Source organism: Mya arenaria, chromosome 2, assembly GCF_026914265.1.
Source record: "Mya arenaria isolate MELC-2E11 chromosome 2, ASM2691426v1".
NCBI classification, from domain to species: Eukaryota; Metazoa; Mollusca; class Bivalvia; order Myida; family Myidae; genus Mya; species Mya arenaria.
Window position 1 is genome coordinate 2,216,459 of NC_069123.1, and position 20,922 is coordinate 2,237,380.

General features: G+C 35.8%; 1 protein-coding gene across 1 annotated transcript in view; it reads left to right on the forward strand.

The window, feature by feature from the left end:
• Positions 1-20,922, forward strand: part of LOC128212332 (TATA-binding protein-associated factor 172-like) — a 65,358-nt gene that overhangs the window by 21,060 nt on the left and 23,376 nt on the right. The window contains 15 exon segments of the mRNA XM_052917735.1: positions 1,090-1,213; positions 2,107-2,364; positions 3,078-3,244; positions 6,244-6,415; positions 6,891-7,060; positions 7,741-7,905; positions 8,810-8,927; positions 9,104-9,263; positions 10,589-10,641; positions 13,232-13,321; positions 13,859-13,997; positions 14,895-14,992; positions 15,506-15,707; positions 16,336-16,484; positions 17,494-17,646. Coding sequence (XP_052773695.1) covers positions 1,090-1,213; positions 2,107-2,364; positions 3,078-3,244; positions 6,244-6,415; positions 6,891-7,060; positions 7,741-7,905; positions 8,810-8,927; positions 9,104-9,263; positions 10,589-10,641; positions 13,232-13,321; positions 13,859-13,997; positions 14,895-14,992; positions 15,506-15,707; positions 16,336-16,484; positions 17,494-17,646 — 2,218 coding nt within the window.

A 20,922-nucleotide genomic window follows, 5' to 3' on the forward strand; every position in this document is an offset into this window, starting at 1 on the left:
AAGTGATTGAATTTGTAAACATAGCTTTCCTAAGGGATTGTTTACTGAAATATACGGACCTTTTTGGTGTTTTCACAGTTTGCAAAATTCTTAATTGGCATTCAATGCCTTCGCCTATCTGTATTTAGGATCAGGGTACATCTACTTTAATGACCTTAATTTCCAATTAAATCGATAATTGACATGGATATATGCACTAATTGGCATGTCGTACCACTTAAGTGAGTGTCATTAATCGAGTGACGTAGAAGACTGACACTCACCACGGGCCAGCGGGTTGAGATAATGCAGTCGATCTAGGACGATCGCAGTTTCGTTTTTTTGTTTTTTTTTCAAAAATGAAAAACCAAGAATTCAAGTACCAACGAAATTGAAATTTTTCGGCAAACCAGGAAATTTCATGCCAACGAATATAAATGATTTGACAGTATTACCTTATTTAAACATTTTCCTCACATTTTCTGTCAAACTGATAATGTTAAAGTTCTTCACAGCCCGATACCGTGTGCCCTTTTTACCTGTGACACTCTGTCATTCTTCTGCAGCACCCTGCTGTTTTAAAGCTGCACTCTCACAGATTTAAATGCATAAAAACCAGTGATATAAAAATGCTGACAAAAAGTCAGTTCACAGGTTTCATATTTACGTTAAAAAAATTGATGTTTTATGCATTTTTCTGAAATTGCTAGTAACGCTTTTACCCATAAAACTTTAATTTTCAAATGGAAATCTGAAAATCTGTGATCTGATCTTTTGTCAGCCATCTTACATCACCGGTTGTTAGATATTTACGCAAAAATTGGCTCATTCCTAGACTAAAATTAAAAAGTTGTCAAAAATGGTAAAATTTGTGAGAATGCAGCTTTAAGAACCTGGCTAAAGCTGATATTTGTTAATGCTTCTGTATTTTTTTGGTTGTCCAAGCTTTTAATAGAACTAGTGCCAAGACTGAGACTATTCTTCACTCTTAACATTTTCTCAGTTAGAAAAACAGTCTTCATTGATTTGAGACGTTCCATACCTTTGACAAGGCTAGCACCAAGATATGATCAATAGTTTTTGTCAATGAAAGGTTATTTCCTTATTCAGGTTGTCCAAACCATTAACTGAGCTTGTGCCGAGACTGCTTCCATTCTTCAGACATAACATAGTCTCGGTTAGAAAGGCAGTGCTTGAGACTGTGAACACTCTTGTTCAAGTATCGTCAGAAAAGGTGAGAAATTGTGTTATTTACAGTGTGCAAAGTAATATATGTTGTGATGAAATGGCAGTAGGTATATGGACAACACAGTTTCTCTAGATTGGTTCTAAAATCCATGGATCTTGGGATTATCATCTGTCTGTCTGAGCTGTATCATGCATCAATCTGGGCAGTTTCAGTAGAAATAAACAACAGATATGCTTTATTTTGGCTTACACACTTATATTATGGTTAATAGCATGGTTAAATAAGTGCAATATTATGAAATCATTAATATACATGAAACCTTCATTTTCGTGGTTTAGTGGGTGGGATAATCAATGAATTCAAGATCTCATAGAAAATAAGACCTTTGATTCTCAAATTATTCTTTGTTAGTAGGGTATACATGTATTCACATGAAATAAACATGGTTGCTGAATACACTGTAAGTACCTTATCATTGCTTATATTACTCTGAATATGTTATATTATTTAATTTCAATGATAATAAACTAAAGACAATTACTTGCTTTCAATATATCTGTTGTATGACAATGCAGGAACATTAAAACGAGCTGTTTATTAACCTTGTGTGTTTTTACCATCGGCGCTAGATTCTGTTATTCAGATAAAATATTAAACGACTATTTCTGAGCTGCACCTTTACCTTACTGTGGTTTCACAGTTTGCCAAAAGTTACCCATGAAATTGTCCTATTTCCAAAATCCTGCCTCTATATTTCATGTGAGTGAAAGTTAATTTAAGTATGAATGATAGTTATCCCGAAATTTTACCATACATTTGATATTATAAGGATTTTTTTTTCAACATTGTTTTATTTATTTGTGAAACAATTGCCCAACTTATTCCATAAATTTTAGTACCTTTCAACACTAACTTGATCATATATAATTTTATTTCAGGATCCAGCATGTAGTTGGCTCCCATCGGTCTTACAGCCACTGCTGTGTCACATATACCAGAGGAGCTTGCTGGAAACCAGCCCAGAAATCCTCAGGCTCATTCCAAGTGTCTGGGGGCGTGTCTTGGAAAAGGCCACGCCCCTTTCCCTGGTTGCTGTGGCCACCCCATGGATGGGAGTGTGGTTATCACTCGCTATGCAACCTTCCAAGATTCCATATGATCACAGCTTTCTGGTGGAGGCGAAACATCCTGGAAGGGTAGGGAATAAAACACCAGATCAGAGCTGTAAATTGAATTCCACATTGGTTTTATTATGTCACCTGCATAGCTTGGCAGAAATATATATGTTTTTCACCATCAACCAATCATTTCTGAACTCTTACTTATTGAATACATAGTTATGGCCCTTGAATTTTAAAAAACATGACAAAATTCACATTTTAAAATGGGTAGCTCCCAGCAGATGATATATTTAATTTACAGACTTCTTCTTTTTCATCTAGTGCAGGAGATATATTTAATTTACAGACTTCTTCTTTTTTCATATAGTTGTGAATTAAGACATTACTGATTAATACAATTTTTTATATATATTTTAAGTAACAGCGTTTGTAGGGAAGCTGATATTGGATATTCAGGCAAAAGAAACCATATCAAGTGAGAGCGAAGATGGTTTCCTGAGCCCTGTTTATTCCATATAGGGTTACCTACTAACCGCGAAACTTATATATCACATCTATAACCTCTTTTAATTGATAAATGTTTCATTTATTCATCAGAATCGGAAAAAGACGCCAATTGGTACGATATAAAGATTGGTGACCCAATATGGCGTGACCAGTCCTTGACCAATTGCGTTGTGTCATACATTTTGGAGGCCTGATATTTATATATAGATATATATAGACAATAATAAAATACTTTTTTTTTTTAAAAGTCCTTGATACTGAACATTCACATATACTTGCAGGGCCCAGATTCTGTGTCTCATCGTAGTCGCCACTCCCTTGAACAAGACAGCCCCACCCCGGGGACCAGCAAAACCCAGCCCATGTATATAGCAGGGTTTGAGTCCCTGAACTCATCTGTGCAGGAACGGGATCAAAATGTGGTCAGGGCGAGGATGACAGCTGCTGGGTAAGTTGTGATTTCAGTGTTGAAATGTGAAATTGCCATGGCTTCTAATTTATTTCAGTAGCATATAACTCTTCAGTAACTTATTTCCAAAACTATTGTCAAGATAATGTTTAAGCTTTTGTTTCATCCTTAGCCGTGTATTTGTTGTTCAACCTAAATGTTGGCCTTATCTTTTCCAAGTTATTTACATGTTTTCATTGACAGCGGTTACTTCCCCTTTGCTGTACAGTGATCTCTGATGTCAAGTGGGTCACATGATGAGGATCAAAATCACATGACCTCATTCAAAAATCTTTAAAAAATACATATTTTAAATAAATATTAACTTTTAGATAATAAACTTAAAATGTTTTAAATATTTCAACAAAACAATATGGGTCAGAGATGAAATGAAGGTTTTAAAATCTATACAGCTGAAATCTAGCTCTTTTTATCCCCCCCTTCGAAGAAGAGGGGTATATTGCTTTGCACAGGCATGTCGGTATGTCGGTCGGTCGGTCCGTCGGTAGACCAAAGCTTGTCCGAGTGATAACTCAACAATTCCTGGACGTATGGTCATCAAACTTCACATGAAGGTTGGGTCTGACCAGTAGATGACCCCTATTGATTTTGGGGGTCATCGGGTCAAGGTCACAGTGACCTTTAATGGTAAAATAATTTTAAAGCTTGTCCGAGTGATAACTCAACAATGCTTGCACCCATGGCCATCAAACTTGACATGAAGGTTGGGCCTGACCAGTAGATGACCCCTATTGTTTTTGGGGGTCATCAGGCCAAAGGTCAAGGTCACAGTGACCTTGAATGGTAAAAGGTTGTCCGAGTGATAACGTGACAATGCCTGCACCCAAGGCCCTCAAACTTGACTTGGAGGTTGGGCCTGACCAGTAGCTGACCCTTATTGTTTTTTGGGCTCAATGGGTCAAAGGTCAAGGTCACAGTGACCTTGAATGGTAAAAGGTTGTTCGAGTGATAACTCAACAATGCCTGCACCCATGGCCCTCAAACTTGACTTGGAGGTTTGGCCTGACCAGTAGATGACCCCTATTGTTTTTGGGGGTCATTGGGCCAAAGGTCAAGGTCACAGTGACTTTGAATAGTAAAAGGTTATCAAAGTGATAATTCCACAATGCCTGCACCCATGACCCTCAAACTTGACTTGGAGAATTGGCCTGACCAGGAGATGACCCCTATGGTTTTTGGGGGTCATCTGGCCAAAGGTCAAGGTCACAGTGACCTGGAATGGTAAAAGGTTGTCCGAGTGATAACTCGACAATGCCTGCACCCATGGCCCTCAAACTTGACTTTGAGGTTGGGCCTGGCCAGAAGATGGTCCCTATTGATTTAAGGGGTCATTGGGCCAAAGGTCAAGGTCACAGTGACCTGGAATGGTAAAAGGTTATCCGAGTGATAACTTGACAATGGCTGCACCCATGGCCCTCAAACTTGATTTGGAGGTTGAGCCTGGCCAGAAGATTGTCCGTATTAATTTTAGGGGTCATTGGGCCAAAGGTCAAGGTCACAGTGACCTTGAATGATAAAAGGTTGTCCAAGTGATAACTCAACAATGCCTGCACCCACGGCCCTCAAACTTGACATGGAGGTTGGGCCTGACCAGTAGATGACCCCTATTGATTTTAGGGGTCAAAGGTCAAGGTCACAGTGACCTTGAAAGCAAACTCGACAATTCTTGGACCTATGGTCATCAAACTTGACATGAAGGTTGGGCCTGCCCAGTAGATGACCCCTCTTGACTTTGGGGGTCATCAGGCCAAGGTCAATGTCACAGTAACCTTTAACGCAAAAAAGTTAACAAATCTTCCCCCAGTGATATCTCAACAATGCCTGAACCTATGATCATTAAACATGACATGGATGTTAAGCCTGACCAGTAGATCACCCTTATTGATTTTAGGATTCATAGAGCCAAAGGTCAAGGTCACAGTGATCTTGAATGGTAAAAGGTTGTCCGAGTGATAACTCAACAATGCCTGAACCCATGGTCTTCAAACTTGACTTGGAGTTGCATCTGACTTGTAGATGACCCCTTATGATTTAAGGGGTCATTGGGTCAAAGGTCAAGGTCACAGTGACCTTGAACGAAAAAAACTTGTCTTGTGATAACTTGACAATGCCTGCACCCATGGCCCTCAAACTTGACATTTAGGTTTCTGGTGACCAGCTGATGACTCTGGATTTTGAGTTCATAGAGTCAAAGGTCATGACGGTCATAACACACTTTATCCTCACACTTTAATGGTCATAATCTTAAAACAGCAACAAATCAGCTGTCATTTCGGTCCATGCATATTTCATTCAATTGTCCATATAATCCTGACAACATGGCGCTCAGGGGGGGCATAATGTTTGACAAACATCTCTTGTTTGTACAATGTGGCAAAGATCTTTTCTGTTTATCGTAGATGTGTAGTAATTTCCATCATTTTAGCTGAATATTGTTAATTCCCCCATATTTGACCCTTAATAATTATAAATTAATAAATTATTATTTATTATAAATGATAATTATTTGCATACAATTTAACATACTTTACAAGGAAATCTCATTTTAAATATGCCATGACATTGGGCCATACCAAATTATTTCTAAGTTTAGTATCTGGTTCCAATCTCTTAACCTACCTGCTAGGCATGAAGACAATCAGTTTAATAATAATCATGGAAAAGAGATCACATTATCTGATCTATCTTCTTTGAGATATGTACATTAGGTGCTCAGAAAAGCAATCAGGCAATGTAAAATGTTAAAACAAAGATAAATGTCTGTACTTTTGCAGACTTATATACATTTTTAAAGAAACAAGATTTATCATTAGTGAAATAGCTTGTAATTCACTGATAACCTTAAAAATAGCAAAAAATCTGATGAACCTTCTTTCAAAGTTCATCTTCTATTCATTCCACTACTAAATTATAAGATATGTACAAGTAATATCCAAATTAATTCACATACTGAAGCAAATAATACCTTTATATTTCAGTCTGTTTGGAGTTCTATGCCAACGTGTGACAGTGCCTCTTAATACCCTCCCCACTGGCTATGAGAAGCCCTCGGACTCGCTGACTAAGTTGCTCACATTTCATCTCAACACACGCTCCGCTGTACAGAGGATTGTGATCGCTGAGGTGTTGTATGCATGGGCCTCGTGTCAGGTATATTTATATTTAAGCTGATAAAGGTCTTATTATTAAAAAATAATAAAAATAAATAGTTGCTCACATTTCATCTCAACACACGCTCCGCTGTACAGAGGATTGTGATCGCTGAGGTGTTGTATGCATGGGCCTCGTGTCAGGTATATTTATATTTAAGCTGATAAAGGTCTTATTATTAAAAAATAAATAAAAATTAACTGAGTAAAGAATTAAAGTGGTTGCTTCTGGTTTTGACTTTCTTTGTTGTTTGTTTTGTTTTGCCAGCTTGCTTCACATATGAAGTAAGGACAGCCCTCAAAATAGCTTCTAGAATTTAAGGTTTGCTTGCGAGGCAGGGTACCTCGCCCCTTTTAACATTATTGGGGCCCCAAAGTGCCCCCAAACCCACGAAATGGTTCCAGCCAATCATTTACAAGGTCATTCACATCCCTGATAAATGCTCCATACCAAGTTCATATCTTTTGCATTGCAGGCATGTCTCTGCCCCCCTGAGGTCAAGTCCAAAGTCTTGGAGACACTCTCAGAAGGCATCTACTTTGATGAGATTGCCCTTGGGTTTACGAGGCTGCAGACAGAATGCCGAGACTTCATGGCAAGCCTGAAACAGCAGGGAATTAATCTGGATATGATTGTTCCACAAACGTAACTTTTTGTTTTCCTTTTATTGCACTATTTATTAGCTTGTCTTTGTTTTATTATGAAAACAACTCAGAGTTTTAAGTAGAGTTTATGGATGGGTGCTGCACCCTGTCCTTATTTTAACCATCCTTCTGCACTTGGAAAGTAGCATGGGCATTTTTCTGCATTCAGAGGATTACATACAAAAGTATGTCAAATATTTTTATTGTTTTCATTAATACTTAAAATATGATTATAAATACATACTTGACATATTATTTGGCATTTGAAACATAATATTGCTTCAATTTAACACAACACCTAACACTTTCTGTCACTCCTCAGTGTGTGTATACCACGTGATAAATTACGTCATAAATTCTGGTTACATTTATGTTAATATCTCAGCACATCATGTATTGCATTGAAATCTAATCTAACAGTGATCCATGCATGTTTCGCCAAAACTTCTCAATCCTTACACTGAAAAGCGGCGGAATAGTCCAGCGAGCTGTCTCTGTGACAGCTCTTGTTAATTTATCCTTAAAATAGCTGTGTTAAGATCAGCATACTTGTTTCAGTTATGTAAGTTAATGTAAAAACAAATACAAAGAAAACACTGTCAAACATGGCACAAAAGAAATTATACCATAATAATTACATATCATCGTGTTGTATACTTTTTATACTTTTACTTACTTCAGATTAATTTTAAGCCTGGACCAGGCTGCGGCTCTGGTGGGTCAAGACTTTGAGCAAGTAAAATCTACCTTGAAGCCCCGGGCTCTAGCAACCCTTGAGGACAGAAGGGCTTCACTAAGTACTACAGTTGCCCAGATCTCAGCGGATCAGCAGATACTCTCTGTGAGGTACGACTTGTTAGGCTTTAATTACAGATGTTAGGTCATAGGCAGTTAAGTGTATATGCAGCCATAATTGCGTGCATGTGTTCATCCATCTGTCTGGTTTATGCTTGTCCAGGCATTAACTTGGTCTTGCATAGAGTGATGTAGCATGTACAAATACAATGTCTGAAGGTCAAAGGTCATTAGATGGTCATTTATGAAAATTCTTGACTTGTCTGTAACTTCGCACTGCATTAGGGGATTTCAAAAGAACATGGCACAAATGTCTACCAAGACAAGGCGGCAAGACCCATGTCTGTAGGTGGTCATGGTCACTTCGGGGCCACATTTGAATAATATCTAAAAACCTTTTGGCTTTCTTGACATCACTGTTATGCATAACCATCATCTTTTCAACGATGCCATTCAAGGTTAAAGGGAAATCATTCTCAGGGCTGTTCCATAATTGTTACTTGGGTGGCTCAGCATTGTTTGCTTTCACCTTCAGACATGTAGCATTCAACATTAGGGGATAAAACATTTTTGGATTTGAAACATAATTGAATATCTATTATAAAATTACCTTGAAATAAAATGCAATAGAGCCCCTCTTTCAAATGTTAGGTATTGTGATGCCTATAAATTGTAAATCCTAGTAAGTTTAAAAGTAGTGTCTGTATATTTATCTGTACTCATAAACAGATATGATTTAAACTGGGAAACTGTTTTGTGCTATTTTAAATGGGGAAAACACATGAGAAGGCAACATGAGTGTTGCGTTTATTATTTTAACCATGTAAAGTCACGTATCATCGGCCTCCTGCTAGCTCGCATTGACAATTCTAGGCTTGTTTTTAGGAAATACTGTATTTCCCTATTTTTGGACCATCTGGTTTATAGTCCCTTTTAACATGATTTCTAATTTCAGAGTTCAATCAAGCCTGGCAAAAGCAGCAGTCCTGCTAGACATGATTCCAGAGAAATTAAACCCAGTTATACGACCGCTCATGGATTGTGCCAAGAAGGAGGAAAATGCAACTCTACAGGTATATAGGGACACTTACAAACCCACGTATCAAATGGTTGCCTTTTGGAAGCAATATTACTCGATGCAGTGCAAAATATAAAAGTGATATTTTTGATAACAATGCATGTCCCGAGATCAAAGCATTAATGCCTAGGTGGTAAATAATGAATGTCTACTTATTTTTCTGTTTTCCAGCATGAGGCAGCCAAATGTCTGAGTATCCTGCTTCGACAATGCATGTCTCGAGATCCAAGCCCGAATGCCAAGGTGGTAAAGAATCTGTGTGGGTTCCTGTGTTCTGACCCAGCTCACACTCCTGCCATAATACCCCAGCTCAATAACAACACTGCTGCTGGTATGTGCTAGAACTTCAAGCTTTCTTTATAGAAATGTACTTGGCGGCTTGTAGGACTCACCAAATATTTTACTGTCTTTGGCTCAACCTTATTTGAAGAAAAAGATCCTGTATATACATGGATGTGATCAGCCGCGGATTTGCAAATTTCAGCGGATCTAGGGATCTAAAGAAATTAATTTTATTAAATGTATTAAAAATATATAGAAAAAAATGTGTAAAAGGTGGTTGCTTTTTGTTGGTTCTTTATCTGTTGTTAGTATTGACAACACCAGTTTGTTTTAATTTTGAAGTCAGGAGAGCTCTCAAAAGGGCTTCTAAAGGGCCCATTGAGGCCAAAAGCACCCCCAGAACCCATCACCCAAATGGTTTCATCCCTTAATCTGCCAGGTGAATCACATCCCTGTAATGGCATTTAGTTCTTGCAGAATACAGATATTGCCGCCAAGTCTGAAATCAAGGCTATGACTATAGCTATGGCCCTAGGTATTGTCATAGTCATGATATCCAATTTGGCTGAGATAATCAGCATTGTGCAAAAATTTAAAGTGATACTCATATTTTGAATCAATTTAACAAACATAAATTTTGAGTGATAAACCTTTCACTTCTTATTAAATAATGCATTCATGGAAAATATAAATTACTGATAACAAGATTGTAACTGTGTATTTAATAGCTGAAAACGCACAAATATTTAATAACAGGTGAGTCCTAAAAGATATAAGGGAGATCAAGGATCGTCTCATAAGGTAGAAATACTGTTTGCTGCATCTTTCTTTTCAATTTGACACGGTATCTTTCATAAGAACCATTGTTTTCTATATTTATTCATCCTTTTTGGTAAATTAAACATTTTTATTAATTGTGGTACTGTTTATTTGTGAGTTTTTGTGCATCTTTAATGCCATAAATTCAAAATAAGTTCAAGATGTTTAATTGAAATTTGGTACTGTAACACATATTTCCACAGACAATACAATGATATGTAGCATGACCCATATCTCTGGCTTTAATATTTTCATAGATATGCCCATTTTATTTTTAAATCCTATAAACAATTTTTGGCATTTCTGTACAAAGTCTTGTTTAAAGATGGCCTTACATACACGATTCTAAAAAAAGGCAAGAATAAGAAGAATGAAAATCATAGAATTTAAGGTGTTTTACATCAATCCATTGCAGTGCAATTTGTCTGTTGTTTCTTGAATGTTTTTTTTTTCACAAATGAAAGGCAAAAAGTACAATAAATTAAGTTATATTATATAAGTTTTTTTGTCCCAAAGAATTAGAGTAACACTAATAAACATTGTTTCTCTTTTCAGAAATGAACTGTGATACTTTCAAAGGGAATATTACGCTTGCCAAAATCTGTAAGGTAAGATTATTAGTGTAAATATGAAAAAATCCTTGTTCAAAAAGAGAAATTATTTTTTGACAAAAAAAACAACAGTATACCACAGAAATCATATACTTCTTTCAAATAGAAAACAATGTGAAACCAGCTCAGGTGTACTTGAAGGAAATTGAACTATAAAGTAATCCTTTAAAACAGTATGTGATTTTGAGAAGGGGAATTTTTACCTATTTTGGGGGAAACTATATGAGGAAGAATTCACTGTCCAGCTTGTTTTGTTACATCACAAATTGCTTGGTGTCCACATAATTATTTTTTTTATCAATAGTTTAGTAAGTTCTTTTACATGCTACTGCATTTGTTTTTGTCACTTCTAAAATACCTTAGAAGATTTAAATAAAGCACTTCACACAAAAAAAGTAATGAGCCTTCAATTTATTTAAAAAATTGGTGATGTAACGATGACATTCCACTATAAATGGAACCCTTTCTTGTCGTAAACATTTGCTTTATTATAATTTGTAATGCTTTGTCACATAAATAGTTGATTTTTATGCAGAAAATCCAAGCAAACCATGCCGAGTTTTGAAGCATACAATCGGTTTTAGGACTTTACATCCAGATGTAACTGGACACAAAGGCGCACATCAAAGAGTAAAGTTATATACTTTTGTGACAGTAATATGAGCTATTTGAGGCTTATTTCTCGTATATGTCTCTTGATTATTGCGTAACACAGGTACATAACATGTTTATACATTCTTTCTTACTAGCACTAGAGACTTAAAATGCTTTTCAAAATTATTTGGACGTAACTTGGGACTCTTTTACCCAAATGTCAAAATCGGTAATGAATGGTGTCGCCGTTACGTATTCGTGTAATTCGTGTAATAAGAGCTGTGTGACAACAGGCATTTTTTAAGAAATTCCCAATTATCTGGTTAAAATTTACTCAGTTTATATGCAAAATTGCGAATTATGACTGCTTAAAATACAGCGTGTACCGATGTAAACACAATGACTTCGTAGACGTAACATAAGACACCGTAGACGTAACATAAGACACCAAAATACCAGCTTTGGATCGATCTTTACAACACATTTGAACTGAACGCGCGTGAAATCGAATGTTTTAAACCTCAAGACAATTGAGACAAATCATTAGTTTGTGCACCCGTACAGGCGAAATATACAAGCTGCATCAATTAATGTCATGAAACTGAATGAAATAAGCCCACCTCGAATCTGTTGGGACGTAACTTCCACGACAACACTTACTCATGCTTTGCTTGTTCCGCCATCTTGGATATACTACACAGTATCAATGCGCGCGTTCGGTGCTACTTTTCTGTCACGGTATTAGCTATATGCCACACAGTTAAAGTTTGTCGAAATACACAAAAGGCTGTGTACATGAACAAAATCTGAATAATTTGTGACGTAACATTTGAGACACGACTTTAGGCGAAATATTTCGGTCGATCAGTACACGTTTTGTACGTATTTATGGGAACTATTGTTTTCATCAAATATACACCTAACCTCGGTAAAATTAAAAACAGGTTACTTAAGTAAATTATACATGTCTGTTGTTGTCAAAAAACCAAGCGATTCGAGACGTAACATATTTGACACGAAATGTTACGTCATGTTTTCTTTAGATAAAATCGGGATTTATATGTTTTCAACTCTTCCAAATGCTTATTTGGCAAATGGACGTTGGGAAATATACCTTTCTATAAAGATAAATCGTCTGAAGCGACCAAAAGTCCAAAGCGCTGAAGGAGGCAATATCAGTTTTCTGAACCCACGGTAAAAATGTTCATCAAATGTCCAACAAAACTGACCAAATTTTATAAAAAATAACTAGTTCCTGTATTTTTAAAAATTATTATTATACACATATAAAATTCCATCAATGTTGTCTTTCTATTGATTACAACACTGGAAGCATAGAAAAAACGCAAACTACAACTAAATCCAATTATTTGAGATGTAACTGAAAATGCAGGGCAGTGAATTCTTCCTCATATACCGGTACTTTTTGAGGCCTTAAAAATGCCTTGATATATGTAGAAAACTTTCTAGCACACTGGATAGGCATTTCCAGTGAATTTAGCCGTACGGAAAACTATCTGGCACCCCTAAAGTTAGATGAGTCATGCGCTATGACACAATATATTTCTTTTATAATACACTTTATGTAAGCATAATAATGATACTTCAATAGATGATTTCTATAAACAGTAACTTACCAAAAAATATAGCTTCAAAACAAACAAAATAACCCTTAAAATACATTATATTGAAGGAACTTCTTGACGTATGCAGTGAATAAAAATTACTGTGAGTCATGACGTCAGTAAACATCATCATATGCGCTTTTTGGTGAAACATACAAAAATGTGTTTTTCTTTTTTTTTTACGCAAAAAGGAATTTAAGATAATTATGGTAAAAATTATTAATCATGTATCTTTCGTCTGGATAGAAAAATGACAACTAATATTAGTATTAAGCCATTACAGGTATTTGCAAAGTACTGTGCCTTATTTATTGGTAAATTGTTATTTTTCATAAAACATGCTGATATTGAAACATTTTTTATTGAAGGTGCCAGACACTGATCGAAGGAGAACGAGACTGCCTGGTTCTCGATCCGATATGGGTGTGTCCCCTGATCTCAGTAAGGAGGAAGAACAGGTCAGTGAATTCATGTATTTGGTTTAAATAGCATTTATTTTGTAAAACATTATATTTATATATATATATATTCAGCAATACATATACAAGTAAAGGATTGAGGACTTTATATATGGAACCCCTTTCTTCAATTCATGTATTAAGGTTAAGGCTCAGATTCAGTCCATAACTTAAAGATCCACTTATGATATTGGAATGAATCGTAGTAGAAATATTACCAATGACAATATTTATTGCCAGGCCCATCGATCTGGCTAAAATAATTGTCAAACTATGCCGCTTTAATTAATTGAAAGTAACAGATGATTGCCCTTTAGAGATCCGGGTTTTTTTTTAGCCGTTCAAAGGGTCAGATATTCAGACCAATTTCCAATGGCAAATTTCTTTAAAATTGTGCAGAATTCCTAATTTTGGCAGGTTACCTCTGGATTTTATTGATAATTATTCTCAATTATAGGTCCAAATATGTGTTGCAGAAATGCTTACAAAAGACCTTGAGTTTTGTTTTCAAAGAAGTTGTCAATTTTTCCCTTACAGGTTCAGAGACAGCTGTGTATACAGAGAAGGGGAGGGGAGATAACTCTGTGTAGGGTTGCTGGAGATTTCTCAGACAAATTGCCCACAGACTTACCTGCCCTTTGGGAAACAGTTACAAAATACCTCACAGAAAACAAAGGTTAGATGTATTTAAATCTTTGATTTTTTTTGAGTATAGTCCAAAATACACAAATCATGCACAAAACCTTATATTTCATGGAGGTCATACTTTCACACATTTTTCCGTAAGCATGTTTCAAATAAACATATGGCTGGTGTTAACATTTTTCAAGTTGTAAAATTGCAATGACAGATAAAAGGGAATTTGAAAAGGTGTGAAACCTGATTATCACTGTTTACGCTTGTCTGCTTATAATGGGCATTAGAGAAGATAATTGTGAAAAGTTAATGATGAGAATTTAATCATATTCTTATGTTGTTTTGTTTCGTAAATATGTTGTAGTTTTTGTTTCAAATTGAATATACAGCAGCTTTTGAACATATGAGCGATTTCCACAAAGCAATACATAATTTGTAATTTGTGCCGAATTAACTGACAACTTCAAATTTTGATACATTTTAAAAGATTTCATAACAGACTCAAATGGAAACGAGGGTCATTTGAAACATCGGATCACTCGCGGTTTTAGCTCAGTCCCCGGCATCCACGAGTGATCGCAGTTTTACTGTACTAGATAATGTTAGCTTGTTTGTGAAGAGAGTTCCAAGTGGCTTAGAATGATATCGAATAACTCTCCCTGGGTAGAAGCAGTACTCGGGCTGTATTTAATAACCACCTTAGATGGTGCCCTTTTTGAGAGGCAAAGAAGCTTTTGCATGAGCATGCTGGAACCTTAAGCACTAGACCAGTGTTCTAACACCCTTTTATTTCCAATGTCTCAAAAAATCATTATCTCATTATGTTTCTTGTGGTAAAACGATTTATTTGAGTATGCTGATTGTTTGTGCTTTTAAACTGGTTTAAAATGTGAAATTACTTTGATATTGATACTGTTTTTTCAACCGTTGGTTTTAGATTTTGAAGTGACAGACTCCATTGCTCAAGAGATTGTAAATAGTCTACAAGTGCTAGAATCTATAGGACCTTCACTACATTCAACCTTGCTTCCAAAGGTTTGTTTAGTTAGCTCACTAGAGCAAGAAATACAATCTAATAGTGATTTATTTGTAATACATAAGGCCACCAGCCCATAAACAATTATTTAATGTTCAAATAGTAATGTATATTTTATGAGATGTAATAAAATTAACATGTATTGTTCTAGAGCAATTAAGATTTGCAAGTTAACATCAATGATGTTAACAATATTGTTAACTTGAACAAAGTTTTGAAAAATTTGGCCCTACCGGTATATTTTTTTGTATAAAATAAAGTGCTCTCTTGACTGAAAACTTGTTTGCGTGTCACTAATTGATTTGTGAATGAACTGTTCTTTGGTTAAAGAATTTTACTTTGTATGAGTGCTTAAGTATCATTAGAGACAATTGTAAAGCTTTGTATTTTTGTTCAGTAATTTTCATTCACTTAAGACTGGACTTAATTTGTATATCTTAACCAACACAGCATAGTGTCAAAAATGAAATATAAATAAATTCTATGTGCCATTTATTGATTGAAAATTTCAGTTGGTAGAAAGTCTTCAACAGCTGAAGACCTATTTAGAACACAGATATGCAGGGATTCGCCACATTTCCGCTCGTTGTGTCGGAACCCTAGCGCGTCTTTCAACCCCAGACACGATGTTGTTTCTCATCGAGGTTGTTATTCCCATGTTGGAAGCTTCAGACAATATAACGCAGAGACAGGGGGCTTCAGAAGCTTTGTATCGTATCCTTTTATAATTAATACCACACAAATGTATTACTGATGATTCTTGCCGTGTTAGTGTATTTGTTAGCGAACTACTTTTGAGTGGTACCAGTGTATGTTAATGTAAATGATAGCAGAATTAAGGTTCTGCACAAAGCAAACATAGGTTTTCAAGAGGATATATTCACTATTTTTATACATCCGTCATAATTATATGATGAACATATGGGGCGGGCAGTGGCAACATGGGAGCAGGCGGGCTGCATCCTTAAAAGTTGTCCAGTCTCTCTATTAAGATCTATTTCAGCCTGTTGTACTAGGCTGTAAAGCTGAAAGCAAGGTAATAAAAATAGATGCCAGATTGGATATAAGATACCAGGACTACCCACTTACAGATCTGAACTTCCTTACCTTTCTCTTAAATTGTTCAAGACATTCTGGATGAAATTTTTACTTATAAACTCTCAACTCGTTAATTGCATTACAACTCTTAAATTCCTGTTTACGATGTTAGAATAAATTGTTGAGCCAGAACATGTTCTTGAAAAGTAACCTACTTTGTAAAAGTGATCAAGTGTAAGTCATTATACATCCATACTACCCTGTTATAATGATATTGCATTATTTTCCCTAACTCCCCTAAAAGATGTTATAGAAAGTCTTGGACTGGATATTGTTCCCTACATTGTCCTGCTGATTGTTCCCGTACTGGGCCGGATGACAGACCAAAATACGGATGTAAGAACGCTGGCCACTCACTGCTTTGCATCTCTCATACGACTTCTTCCACTGGAGGTAAGGGAATGTCCTTTTTATGGTTTATATTACGTAAGCACATCTGGCCCCTATTTCTTAACAGCTTAACAGGCTAAGTAGCTTATTTCAATTAACAAAAAATACATAATTTTGTTAAATGAATAATGGTTAATTACGAATATCATAAAGATAATTCTTCATTCAAGTCTGAAAGTCTTAAAGAAGTAAACATTACACAATTTATACTAAAACAAAAAGGTGAGCTTAGCTTGATCCTGTTATAAAGGACTTAAGAAGTTTTGAAAAATTGGGGCCTGACCTTTAATGAATAATAAGATATTTTTTTAATATTATTTTCTTATGTAGAACAAATGCAAGGTTTAAAAATCAGAAATCAAATGTTATCTTTATGGCCTTGGTTAGTCATTCATGTATATGGAACGAGTAATGGTACTCCGGCTAAAATCAATAAAGAGTTGTACACTTTATTTAAGCAACACTTGTATAATCAATTACTGAAAGTCATATTGAAAATGTTAATGTACACACGACGTCATTACACAGCATTTATAAATGTTAGCTTTTGTAGCAGTGGATATTTATTAATTTTGCCAAATCCACCAAACAAAGTATTACAAGAAATAAAAAAGGAAATATTTAACTTCATACGGAATAAAAAATACAGACAAAATGAAAGAGATACATTAATTCAACCTTTAAAACGTACAGGGTTTGTCTTGCCCACTTAAAGCTTGCTGGATAAGGCAATTATATTAAATGCAAGTCTGTGGAAGGAATTCTATAAAAAGGACCTTATTAAAAATGGCAGGAGATAAATTTTTGAATGCAATTTGGACAATGCTTTAATAAAGAGAATTGCAAAAAATAATATATTTTTATTCGATATAACAAAAATAAAAAATAAAACTGATCAGGTGTCTATAGAAAAAGTAATAATCTGGAATAACGAGTCCATTCAACGTAATAACAAAAGCTTCTATTAAACTTAATAACGAAAGCCTTTATTATTTATTAATTAACTTTGTAGACAGGGGTTCCTGACCCACCCGACATGGCAGCTACTTTGTCTGAGCAAAAACAGCGAGATCGGGTATTCCTGGAACAGCTGTTGGACACATCCAAGCTGGAAAACTACTCTATTGACGTGCCAATAAAGGCTGAGCTTCGTAAATATCAACAGGTACACTGATAATTTTAAGTATCGGTTTAGGTTTTAACAAGTGAATAATGTGAGTGACATGGCTCCATTGATTGAGATAGGATATAATATTACTCATTGTGTTTTGCTTGTTAGCTCGACTATTCAAAGAATAAGGAGAGCTATACTACTCACCCTGGCTTCGGCATCTGCGTTCGGCGTCGGCGTCACACCTTGGTTAAGGTTTTGCATGTAAGCACCTTTAAGTCATTATCTCAGTAAATACATCATGTATTGCATTGAAACTTTAGATATGTATTCCCAACTATCTAACCTACTAAATTGATAAAGTTAGATTAACACTTATTTGCATATAATGCAAATAATGGGCCTTTAGTATTTGACTTAGAAATTCTGGTTAAGGTTTTGCATGTAAGCAAACATAGGTTAATATCTCAGCAACTACTTGAGGTATTGCATTGAGACTTTATGCAATGGTACTCAACCATCCAACCTACTTAATTAACTAAGTTAGATAACTCTAGTTTGCATTTAATGCAAATAATTGCCCTTTATCAGGGATGATAACAGAGCCAAGTTGCCAATCCTGAAAATGTCTGTGTGGGGTTCAGGGGGCCGCTAAAGGCCCCCGATGGGTCCAGGGCAAAGCCCTGGTGGGGGTACAAGGGGGGCAAAGCCCCCTGAAGCTTTCAGTATTTCAGGGTTTCTCATACCCTTTTTTGCCTTAGAATAGTGTTCAAGGAGTACACCTTTCAGTTTGGTAGATATAATTATGTTCAACAGGAGACATCCGCAATCAGAACAATTATCAGGAATCTTAGCAGTGAAGTTAAACACCTTTGTCTTCAAACAAAGTTAAATTTACTTTTTTACCTGAAGTCACAGGCATAAGACATGTACCTGACATTTTGGTTCAGTTGTCCACTTCCCATAAAACTCAACTGGCTATGATCAAATGCCTGTGTATGAACAGTCTACACTGTGGGATGTTTGATTTATAATAATGAACAACATATCAATTATCAAGCTTGCAAATGTTTATTGTAAAAGTGTTATTTATTCAATTTGTATTTATCATAAAGAGTATTTATTCCATTATCTACACATTTGATGAGAATATAATATTATTAATTATTATTCCAAGTAATATCCAAACGGCACTGTCTATGTCTATGAGGTGAGGGACAAGTTGACGTATTCTGGTCTCAAAGCCAAAACAATTTCCCCTCATGGTGTTACATGAGTCCAGTAGCACACAAATTAGATTGTCCAGATTGTCCCACGTCAGTTCAAGTCTCGCAAACAGGCTTTCAAATTCCTTGAAAATTGATTCAGAATCAGCCCTTGTGATTTTTAAGGAGGCCAAATGTCTCAACACTATTTCTTTCTAGCAGAAAAATAGCTGCAACAGTTTTCTCATTGTTTGTGTTTGTTGTCTAAGTTCAAACAAAACTGAGTTTCACTTAACTCCTCCACAAGTTCATCATTGAAATGGCTTGCCTCTCCCTAAGTCATCTTATACAAAAGCTCTCAGCGAATTAAAACTTCAAAGGTGTACAGTGTACACCTTTGAAGTTTTAATTCGCTAAGAGCTTTTGTATCTTTGGCAAGTGTCTTAAGTAAGACTCACTACATGTGGTGCCAAGTATCATGGCCTCTGTATTGAATTGTCAGTCATTGACAGGAACAACTGGATGCACTGGCCAAGGTGTCTGTTCATCCCTGACTTTTGGAACGATCAACATACCTGGAAATTCAAATTACAACTATAGAAATTAAATCTCACTCAAACTGGGTCCTCAAGAAGTTTTGTTCAACTGTCTCAAATAGAAAATAAACTGACTGCTCCTACTTAATATATATATTACTACTACAAAATATGTATTCATTTTTTTTAATTTTCATTTGAACCTTCCATTATATATAGTCAACAGCCACTTCTTATTGAGAACAATGCTTCAAACATTATGGGAACAATAAAGAAACGGTTTAACAGCGTAAACCTCAATCGGCCAAATAAAATTTGTAAAATAAAAATCGATTATTATGACACAATCCGAATTGCGATGTCCGAAATATTGCTACATGCGCAAAAGCCATTCTCAGTTTGATCACATTCTATGAACTTAAAAAGAAGCGTTTCGAAAATTTCTCTAAAAAAAAAAAAAAGGCAAATATACCTTTAAATCGACGAATCGATGTTTTTAGAAGTTGGTGGTGGTCGTTTTTTTTCCAATACTCGTTTATTCGTCTTCGTCGTCTGTCATATCCGGATACTGTCTTCTAGTCCCATCGGTAATTTCCGTAATCACCCGATGATAGCTTAACCAATCATATAGCTCGACTGCCAAGACGTAAATAGGTTCGATAATTTCCGGCTTTACACTTCCGGAAAACTCACCTTTCGTACCCATATTGTTCGATCTGAGCTAGAATCGCTCCCTGTACCCCTCCCCCCTAGAAAAAAGTCAACAGATTTACATTAATCTCAAAATCGATTTTGAGACCTTAAATCCGGAATTCCGGATTAATCCGGAATTTTACCATCCCTGCTTTATTATTACACTTAGAAATTCTGGATAAGGTTTTGTATGTAACCACATTTAAGTCAATATCACAGCAAATATATCATGTATTGGATTGAAACTTTAGATATGTATTTCCAACTATCTGATTAATGAAGTAAGATAACACTTTTTAGCTCACCTGTCACGTAGTGACAAGGTGAGCTTTTGTGATCACTCTTCGTCCGTCGTCCGTCCGTCCGTCCGTCCGTCCGTCCGTCCGTCCGTTCACAATTGCTTGTGAACACAATAGAGGTCACAATTTTGACCTAATCTTTATGAAACTTGGTCAGAATGATCATCTCTATAAAATCTAGGTCAAGTTCGATATTGGGTCATCTGGGGTCAAAAACTAGGTCACTAGGTCAATTAGTAGAAAAACCTTGTGAACACAATAGAGGTCACAATTTTAGCCTAATCTCAATGCAACTTGGTCAGAATGATCATCTCTATAAAATCTAGGTCAAGTTCGATATTGGGTCATCCGCGGTCAATAATTAGGTCACTAGGTCAATAAGTAGAAAAACCTTGTGAACACAATAGAGGTCACAATTTTAGCCTAATCTCAATGCAACTTGGTCAGAATGATCATCTCTATAAAATGTAGGTCAAGTTCGATATTGGGTCATCCGCGGTCAACAACTAGGTCACTAGGTCAATTAGTACAAAAACCTTGTGAACACAATAGAGGTCATAATTTTAGCCTAATCTCAATGCAAGATGGTCAGAATAA